Source organism: Chenopodium album, chromosome 17, assembly GCF_948465745.1.
Source record: "Chenopodium album chromosome 17, dcCheAlbu1.1, whole genome shotgun sequence".
In the NCBI taxonomy this organism is placed as follows: Eukaryota; Viridiplantae; Streptophyta; class Magnoliopsida; order Caryophyllales; family Amaranthaceae; genus Chenopodium; species Chenopodium album.
This window is the reverse complement of record NC_137850.1, coordinates 9,046,947-9,057,189: the sequence shown is the minus strand read 5'-3', so window position 1 is coordinate 9,057,189 and position 10,243 is coordinate 9,046,947. Positions and strand designations below refer to the sequence as shown.

Genomic DNA, 10,243 nt, shown 5'->3' with positions numbered 1-10,243 from the left:
TAAATTTGCACAAACATTTTTGCAAATGTTAGAGAATTTTGGTAAAAAAATAATATTAATGGTACTTGAAAAAAGCAAATATGACTAACATTTTAAGTCACCAAAAATGGCAAAAGTGACCATCAATAGGGGACGGAGGGAATACTACTTACAAATTCATGTATCCTTGCTATTTCAAAACCCGAACACAACCGCGAATATCACAAAAAAAGAACACAACCACGAATTGTACTTATCTTGCCGTCGGGGCGCGTGCTCCAACGACTAGTTTACTAAAACATGAAGTACACTAAGAGGTAATTATTAAATTTTTCAAAAATAAATACGAAATAAATAAAAGATAGAATTTGTTACATACAATTGGGTATGTTGTATACCCATCTAAATTAAAGTTAGATTTTTGTTCTTTGATTAAATAAAAAACAATCGTCACGCCGGGGTGTATATAAGAATATCTCCAGGAGAGCACAACAAAACAAAGCAAATCCGTACTTGGAGAGTATTAACGAACACGAACACGAACACGAAGAGAGAAGCATGAGAATAGCAATGGCGGACAGCAGGAGGTTTCAATTCAAACTATCACCATGTGTTCTCCTCTTCCTTCTCCTTCTCACCATCCATACACGATGCAGAGCTGATGTTATTACCCTAACTGAAGATATTTTCTCCGACAAGGTACCAATTTTTATTCCTAATCTTCTCGATCGATTCTTCAATTTATTGAATTTTCTGTCATTTTTTTTTTTGCAATTTTTTTTTTCCAATTATCATCGTATTTTTGTCAAGTATCAGCTTATTAGAATGATTTTTTAGTATAGTTGAGATCCAGGTTATTGTGATTGCAGTTGCTATTGATTTTTTTCTTAATTGTGATTATGAACTGTGATTTTTTGTAAGATTATCGGAAATGGTAGAAATTGGTGAATGTTAAACTAGATTTGTGATCCACATACTTTGATCAATGGTTAATCTTCTAGTAAAATTATATATTGTGTTGTTGACTTCAAGTATCAGGAGTAATAGGTTAAAGATGTGTGTATTCATCCTTAATAAATCATCAGACGTAGTCGGTAGTCGATCGATGGATTGCTTGAAACTATTGATTTTATTGGAATTAGAGATTAGTATCGAACATTCGTGGTTAGCATGATGAAGCAAACATGTAGTCATGAGATAAGCAACCTATTTTTTTGCTTATTTAGGGCTTAACATTTTTATTAATCCTGCTTACAGGCAGTATTATTGAAATATCTACATTAAGAGGAATCTTAGTTTACAAATAATTTGGCAATAAAATGAGGTAGCAACTATCGTGGTACCGGCTGTGAAAATGAAGGAAAGTTTTGCCTGGTGAAAATCCCGAAGGATTACTTCTCCGCTCATTGGAATGACTAGCCTTACAATCTTCCATAAGCAAACGCCTAGAATCGCCATCATCATAAGCTCCTTGATTATTTATTCATCATGGGCTGCCGTCATTAAATGCAGATACCAAGAAGTACCAACACAAGCGCCAGCCACAATAGCGTCATGAAAATTAGAATTGAAAAAGTAGAGACCGTTTGAGAAATAAATTTCTAAAGGCACGCAAGCATTATGGCTGTAGGCCTGTAGCTTCATGGGCATTTCAACCATTATGGCACAGTCCTTATAATGATACTGCAACGCCAAAGGAACATTCTAGGACATTAGCTTCACTATCCCTTGGCGTTCCTTTACTTTTGGCCTGATACACTAGAGTTCTTTTTGCCAAATGATCCCTCATAGCATTATAAACCACCTACCATAAGAATTTAATCATCAAATTCTACCTTAAGTTATTTTTTTTCCATCCTTAAAGTAATGAATTCAGGTCTGATAAGTACAAATTACTTCAAAAGTTTAAATATTCATGAAAGGTTCTAGTAAACTTATACTAGGATTTTATCTTCTATTCACAACCAAAATTATGCTCAGGTTAGGGCTAATAGAATTAGTTTGGGTAGCTCAAAGTTCTGATTTTTGAGGTGAAACAAGCACTTCTTTATTGTAGCAATAACAGGTTTTATAAAAGAGAGGGTGCAGAGATGAAAACTAGACGAATTAGACTGTAACAGTCACTTCTTTATTGTAGCAATAACAGGTTTTATAAAAGAGAGGGTGCAGAGATGAAAACTAGACAAATTAGACTGTAACAGTTTAATCTTGACATCTGGGGAGTAGTCTCTTCTGTCTTCAATTCCCATGCAATTAGTGAATCCCAAAAAGACTTGATCCTGGATTGCTTCTCTATGGCAGCCCTAAATAAGCTACTAGATTCTAGATACCATTGAATTTGACACCTTAGCCATGATTAGAATTAATTCTTCCTAAACTACTCTCGGAAAAATTAGCCTCATACCGAACACTAATTTTTGAATTCGCTAACCTGTAAGAACCTGGTTGATTAGTTGAGTGTATCTGAGGGCAGCTAGCGAGTCATTAAAAGAAAAACCATAACTTCTTTCCTCCCTGCCACAAATTTTCTAGTCCCTAATTTGAAAGAATTTGCTTGAGTATTAGAGTTCATTTCATCAGCAATTAGAGAGCCATTAATAGAATCCATCGCTTCTTCCCTCTCTGCCTCAACACCCCCCCCCCCCCCCCCACAAAGCACAATTATCTGTAGCAAATTATTTAGAACATTAACCGATAAAGTAAAGAGAAAAGATGATGAAATATTTTCTTTTTTAAAATTCTCATGATGAAAACAGATACTCCTAGTGAAGCCCATAATTTAATAGTAGAAATTAAAGAATTAGAAACTACACCATATCCGGCATTTCAGCATCTCCATTTCCCACCAAACCCTTTCTTTCAAGCAACACCATTAGAAAAGATAAACTCTTCTTACTCCTTTATCTTCCTTAAAATTCTGACTTTAACCTCTTTTGGATATAAGGAAACTATCACTTTCATCTCATCTCATAAGGCCCCTATGTTTTTAACTTATAATTATGACCACCAATTCTGTGAAGTTGAAGGATTAATATACATAATAACATGGAATTAACATTATGAAAATAATTTTAAACATGTTTTTTCTTCTTCTTTTTTTTTTTTTTTTTATTTATTTATATTTTTATAGCATTCTTTATCAGTATATTTTAAGTGAATTTGACAGCGGAAATTGTTTCTTTACCTTTGAATTATTTTTTTTTGGTGAATTCCATTTCCAATTCTGAGATCCATGCCTATGTGACCCTCATTTTTAAGTCATAGCATCACAGATAAACAAAAATGAATATGAATTGATATACTTTGGGAATTGAAGCAATTTGGTGTGCTAGGGGCCTTCTCCTGGATCATAATCTTACTCTTGAAATGGAAATTATCTCTCTAGAAGGCAAGAGTATGCAAGTTTGGAAGCTCTTACCTCTTGCTGATGGAGGAAAGAAGTCCTCAAACCCATCCTTCCACTTAACAGTGAAAACGGATCCAAGGGAGACCTATTAATCACCCTGTAAACAAGGCAGCATTGCAGCAGATTAACTCTGATACTTGATTAATTGCAGCTGTGCAGTGCAATTATTCAATGCTGAAGCTGTAAAGTAGCCTATGTTGAGTTTGCAATGTACTAAATGATATATTTTGAATTCTTAATTGATACTTCCAAAGAAACAAATCATAAATTATTGCCTTTCTACCTCTGAACTTATTTGCATAAGTCGTGTTCTGCTCCCCTTCCCTCTAAAATGATGTTCTAAACCCTTACATTCAGCATATATCCATTTTAGGAGAGCTGATTGATTTACTATCGTCTAACCTTTATTAACAATAGACTAAAGTTCTTTATAAGCTGACAACTATGTCTCTGGTGTATTCATTGCACAATTGAATTTTGTATAGATAAAGGAGAAGGATACTGCTTGGTTCGTGAAATTCTGTGTTCCATGGTGTAAGCACTGGTAAGAAATTATCTCTACTTTAGAATTTATAGCTGGGTTAGTAGTGAATGGTGAACTATAAATTATAATCTTTTTATTTATTTTTAGTTATTTTGTATTGGCTTCTATTAATTCTAATACTGGGTAATTTCAGTAAGAATTTGGGATCATTGTGGGAAGACTTGGGGAAGGCCATGGAAGGGGAAGATGAGATTGAAGTTGGACAAGTTGACTGCGGTACTAGTAAACCCGTTTGTTCCGAAGTTGATATTCATTCATATCCAACATTCAAGCTCTTCTACAATGGTGAAGAAGTTGCAAAATATCAGGGTAATTATTTCGGTCATCTGAATGATATGTCTGTTTTTATATGGAACTGTTTATGCTTCATTGCTATGGCTTGGCTAATCCTTTACGTCGGATCAACATTCATGTTTCCTGCTTAACGGAAAACCTAATACAATGTTGTTAGATGATTAACTCTTATTATGCCTGATTTTCTTAACTAAATTTTTGGATATAAACAAGTTAAAAAGGACTGCCATTGAATAATATTTCCCTTTATTGTGGCCTGAAATGAAATTTAAGTACCAATTACTAAGAAAGTACGTCCTTAGGCCTTGGATTATATGACAAGCTCAAACTTTTTTACCTTCATACACCATATATTTAGATTACTCATAACAGCCACTAGTCTTGGAGACCCTTTTTGTTATTTTGAGTCTCTAATTCCAAGACTGAACTTATCTAACTTTAGCCCACCAGAAAAGCTATTTAATCCAAACTAAGGCTGCTAATTAACAATTGAAGAGTAGGTGATTAAATCCTTATGAACTCGTGTTCTACCCAGAAAATGCCGAGGATGGACTTGCATCCCCACTTAATAAGCTCATCTTAGTGCACTGCCCTTTAGCCAGTCAGCATAATTCTTTGCTTGCAAATTTCTGCACACTAGTTTTTTTTTTTTTTTTTTTTTACCCTTTTTGTTTACCAAAGAATCTTATAGCAAGTTCTTATGGAGGACTCATTTTTTGTACGAGTAGAAACCAATCTCCTTGAAACCCCTAACAGCGTTAAGTATTTACTGGAGCCAAAAATCTCTGGCCATCCAACTACGCTTTTGAAGATGCTTCCTGGATTTATTTCTGTGAATATTATGCTTATAGCCTCTTTGCCATATTTGTCCTTTTTGCATCATAGCCTGAAGAAGTGTAAGGATAGCAGCCTACTTATAAGTAGTAGTCTGAACCCCTATAGAGTCTACTCTGTGCCACAACATTCTTTCATCCTTGACAACCAAACACTCCAAGAACAGAAGGGTCCTATAAGTAGCTTCAATCAGCTTGAGGATTTCTGAAGTAAAGGGAAAAAGATTTCTGGACTTTGGACACCTGCGATGCAAGCAGGACCTATATAGAACCATGACAGAACATGTTTAATAAATGAGATTCACCTAGCATTGGATAGCATCCTTGCAGAGATAGGATGACATTCTACAAGACTGCCATAAGACTAGTGTTGCTCTATGGTACAGAATGTTGGGCTTCTAAGAAGGAGCACATTAAAAAGATGGAGGTTACGGAAATGCGTATGTTAAGATGGATGTGCGGGAACACTCTAAGAGATGGAATCATAAATGAGTTTATTCGCAAGAAAGTGGGGGTGGCAGTGCAGACAAACTAAGGGGAAATCGCCTACGTTGGTTTGGGAATGTAAGGCGGAGACCTAGGGTGCACCGGTACGAAGAGTGGAAGAGTGGGACTATGGAGGGGTTAAACGAGGGAGAGGTAGACCGAAAATGACTTGATTGGAAGGAGTTAGGGAGGATATAAAGTATATAGATTTGCACGAGCTTGAGGCATTTGATCGTAAGGTTGGAGGAGGAAGATTTTTGTGGATGACTATATGGAATAATCATTTTTTGTTCATGTAGCCGACGCACTTATGGGATTAAGGTGATTGATTGCTCAAAGTAGGTATCAGAATCAAAAGTGATAACTCAGTCGGGCAATCTGATTATCTGAGAGTGTCTACTTAGATTCAGGTATAAGTTTTCTACCGGAACCTAAATTATGATGTAGAGAGGCCAAACTCAAGTCATTCATGACAAGCATTAGACTACCCAAGTACCAGGAGACGAATAAAAGTGAGGTCGAGGATTCTACTGTATTGCATGACCCTCAATCCCAATACTCCTATTTAGAAATTTCTATCATAAAAACAGAGAACTAAATATATGAACCTCATAAATCCTACCTTCCCCTATCTCTCCCATATGTAACATTATTGATCTGCAAGTACACTGAAACACAATTTGGACGGACTCACTGAACATATATGATTGCTAGCAACTAATTCCAAACATCCCGGCCAATCACTGTGCAAAAAGAGTTGATATTTTTGGTTATCTGCTCATCCATGAGAGATAGGGAAAGGAATATAGAAATAAAAATGAAAGGAAAGAACTAAAACATACTTTCCAAAGAAGCATCCCTTAATATATTGAAAATTACATTACAGCGTTCGTCAATGAGTTTGGTTTCTCATAAAAGACTAAAATATTGATATCTAAAAAAAGAAACTCAATGTGAGCTTTTACTCCGGGATGGTGGAAGATACGTAGGGAATTGTCTAGCATGTGAAGAAGCTTGAATTGCTTGTAAATGACCAGAAGTTACTGTTTGACTATATTAACTAAATTCTTGTACATATGTCAAACAAAGGTATGTGTCCAGTTGTCATACTTAATAGTGTTAATTTTCTATATAAGGATCTTCTCTAGCTATTTTCCTAATCCCATCTTTGTATTAGAAATTTAGAACACCTAAACTAGCAATCAAGTGGAAGGCCAAACCCACCCCCCCACCCCTTCTTTTTTTCCTCATCATGTGCATCCAGGTACTATGACCTTTCTATTCCTAGGGTTGGGTTTATTTATAACCATGTAAGTGAGTTGAGAAATCTACCATCGTGGAGGTGAAATGAAGAATTTGTGTCGTGCTCATCATTCTTGTATCTCGTTAAAAATATGGTTTTGTACTTTTGCTGTGCAGAATTCAATGTCCTTGATTTTGTTTTTCTGTTTGCATTTTGTAATGGCCACTAGTAATGTGTTCATGAAAAAACATTTCTCTGAAAAGACATTCAAAACATGAAATTTGGAAATTCTTCCTTTTTAGAATATGAAGTACAGTATTTTTGTAAAAAGTGCTTTCCAAGTGTTTTTGGGTAGTAATTACTTAATTAAAAGATTTTGTAATAATTGTAGTTGATAAGATTTTGATTTTGGTCTTGTTATTATTTTAGGGAAACGAGATGTAGAATCACTCAAAGCATTTGTTTTGGAAGAAACAGAGAAAGCAGCAGCCAAAGCAGAAGATGATATTGACAGAGAATTATAACTTATGTAGGTATGCAGAAGACAGCCTAATTAACTTATTATAGTTACTATGTCTATATGAACTTGGTAGTCCTTATATTTCCTTTTTTATTATAAAAATCTTATCTTTTACTTAACTTATATAGTATGAGCTTATTAACTCTTAGCTGAACTTCTTTATCCTAAAATATGTGGAAGTAGGGTGAACAAAAAAGGGTCCTTAGCACGTGAATATCCAGTTCTATTTGTATATTTTATGAATTCAATTACAACTTTATTTATCTCATTGCAGGATTTCACAGAAGCTGGTATGGAATATTATCATCAGAATGAATGTGCAAAATGTAGCAAGCCTAGAATTCAGAAACCGGACATATGATTGATCCCTGGGCTGTATGGCTGCTGCCCCCGCAGTGATCATGAGTAATTTTTGATATTGAATTTACATTGGCGTTCATCGGCCCATGTACTCTTTACCTTGGATATTTCTGCTAGCGATGCAGTCTTTATTCTATTATACCACAGAGGATGGGTCGATATAAAGAAGAAAACGCATGTAACATTAGATTATTTAACATTGTACTGAATATTGCAGCGTCTGGCGTGCTGGAAAGTTATTATTTAGGAGCTGAATTTTCGTTTTCCACTGTTGTCACTGTTATGGATGCAATTTTTATAATGCAATTAATTAAAGTTTTCTATGGCCATTTCTGTAAGCAGTCACGTACCTGAAGGTAAGTAGGTAACTGCAATATTATACAAAGTATTAGTTATATAAATGCGATCATTGAAACACTAGTACAATTGAAACACTAGTACAATTGAAACACATCTGTAATTTGTGTGGGTACATTGAATTATCCTTTTAGCTCATCATTTTATATGAAATTGTTTTATGAAATCGAGCAAGAGATTGATGTGCCCATAGATAGGTACACTCAAGTGTATAATTTAACTGGTGTTTACTTTTCGAAAATACATTCTAGATAAATAACCTAACCATGGATTCTAGATAAATAACGTAACCATGGAATCTATCATATATATATGTTCTTCGACTTCTTTCTGCTGACGTCGAATGCCTGACGTAATAAAATTGTGAAGATAAAAACCACATAGTTCACGACTTCACGTTTCTTTAATATTTAATAAATAAAATAAATAACCCACGCCATAGAAAAAGGAGATAAAAGTTTTAAGGTGGCGCAGAAGATAATAATGCAACTCCCACAATTATTGATTGTTAAGTTATCCCACTTGGCTAGCCACATAAAAACAAACCTTGAAGAATCATTGGCACACTGCACACAAAGAAAGTCATGAAAAACATAGACAAAAATGTACCAAAAATCATTTTGTTTAGTATTTGAAACATTAGTGAAGAAGAAATGAAAGGTTTACTTCGCAGGAGAGATGATGCCTAATTTGAAACCATAATAAGTTCAACTTTGGTATCATTTCTCTTGCATAGTGAACCTTTCATCTTCTTCTACGAAAATGGTGCTTCGATAATGATCGATCATGGAAGCTTAATATGAAACCCGAAACAGGTAAACTCGATGTTTATGCTTGAAAATCGATATACATTACATATTTCATTTTCATTGCTTATGTTTATGAGCTATATCTGAAGCACCTTGTTAATGTTGGAGTTATTGGTTCTAACTCTCAATTGTATGCTTAAAAATTAAGATTAATCTCTTATAGCTCTGTCATAACTTTGGGGTGTAAACTGTGGGATAAATTTTGTGATGGTTAAATCTGTAAATTTGACAGTTTGGTTTAAGTACCATTTAAGCCTACTTGACTTCTTCAGTTTTTCTTATTGATTGTCACTTAATAGTAATTGACTAATTGTCACATTTTATACTCCAATCTCGTCATTTTATTTATTTATTTTTTTTTTTTTTTTTGATTTTGAAGGAACTCATCTTATTTTAGCTTAAATGAAATTATTTTTGTTGAATTGTAATTTTTTTTTACTAGACTTAAATTATCTTTAATGAACTAAAAGTATTGTTACTAATTAAAATTAATTTTACTAATTTTCCATTATATTTGTTCATTAAAGTTACATATTATTGAACTAAAATTGCTTTTATTGAATATTATTATTGTATTCTTAAAAAAAAAAAAAATTATTATTATTATTGTAAAATGAATAGAATATGGCCTATATGCCATGCCATTTTTTGTTACAGGCCCTATTCTCTTAACTTTATACTAGCTCTCTATGCAAGTATGGATTTTATTTATTTTTTTAATCTATATTGTAGCTTGTCAAATGGACTCTTTTTTTCTTTATGAAAATACGCTAATCATGGGTTAAAATATTGATAAATATACATTATGTAAATGATCTAAAGATCAAGGGTAATTCATTTGTGTGAATTTCCATCAAAACAAAATTTAACAATTTTTAAGATTTAATGACATTTAATTTATTATTAACTGTTTTAAAAAGGCCAAAAAAATAATGAGATATGCATGAAGAAATTTCATCATTAATTAGCGCCCTGTTTTATAATAAGTTACTGTACAAATTAATTTTTTCTTATGTGTAAGTTTTTTTTAATAGTATATAAGTAGTTTAGGTCCCGTGTCATACACGATAATTTCTAAATATAATATTAACTTTTTATTATAACTAGTTGTCCTATCGCGTGCGTTGCGCGCGCTAGCCAACATTTGTATGTTTAACGTTAAGATTTGCGTGATTTAATGCTTTTAAGTGGAAATTCTTTTGTTGAATCAATTTGTTAGATTGCAGTACATTTAATTTCGCCAGTAATTGTTGCTAAATTTATTAACATAAGGTCTTCGGAAGAGACATAAAACGGAAAAATATACATGAAGAAATTCTAGTTTATATTACAAATTCAAATCATATATAAACCAAATGCATGCATGAATTTTAAGACTACTGATTTTTTGTTTTAAATATAGTGAATGTTAC

At 33.4% G+C, this 10,243-nt stretch overlaps 1 protein-coding gene across 2 annotated transcripts; it reads left to right on the top strand.

Moving 5' to 3' along the window:
• The first annotated feature begins 461 nt into the window (after positions 1–461).
• Positions 462–7,994, top strand: LOC145587557 (protein disulfide-isomerase 5-1-like). 2 transcript variants are annotated; one of them, XM_081644287.1, is made up of 5 exons: positions 462–678; positions 3,871–3,929; positions 4,063–4,238; positions 7,215–7,314; positions 7,580–7,994. In XM_081644287.1, exons 1-4 carry the CDS (start codon positions 538–540, stop codon positions 7,307–7,309), a joined length of 471 nt encoding a protein of 156 aa, XP_081500413.1. In that variant the 5' UTR covers positions 462–537; the 3' UTR covers positions 7,310–7,314; positions 7,580–7,994. The 2 variants fall into 2 exon arrangements, with proteins under 2 accessions (XP_081500413.1, XP_081500412.1); XM_081644286.1 differs by having other exon boundaries at positions 463–678; positions 7,215–7,318.
• Positions 7,995–10,243: the final 2,249 nt, after the last annotated feature.

Bases quoted from the DNA above. Each gene is read 5' to 3' on its own strand.
- LOC145587557 (XM_081644287.1), top strand. From the start codon at position 538: ATGAGAATAGCAATGGCGGACAGCAGGAGGTTTCAATTCAAACTATCA. The intron at 679-3,870 runs GTACCAATTTTT...AATTTTGTATAG, and splicing joins AAGATATTTTCTCCGACAAG to ATAAAGGAGAAGGATACTGC. The intron at 4,239-7,214 runs GTAATTATTTCG...TTATTATTTTAG, and splicing joins AGAAGTTGCAAAATATCAGG to GGAAACGAGATGTAGAATCA.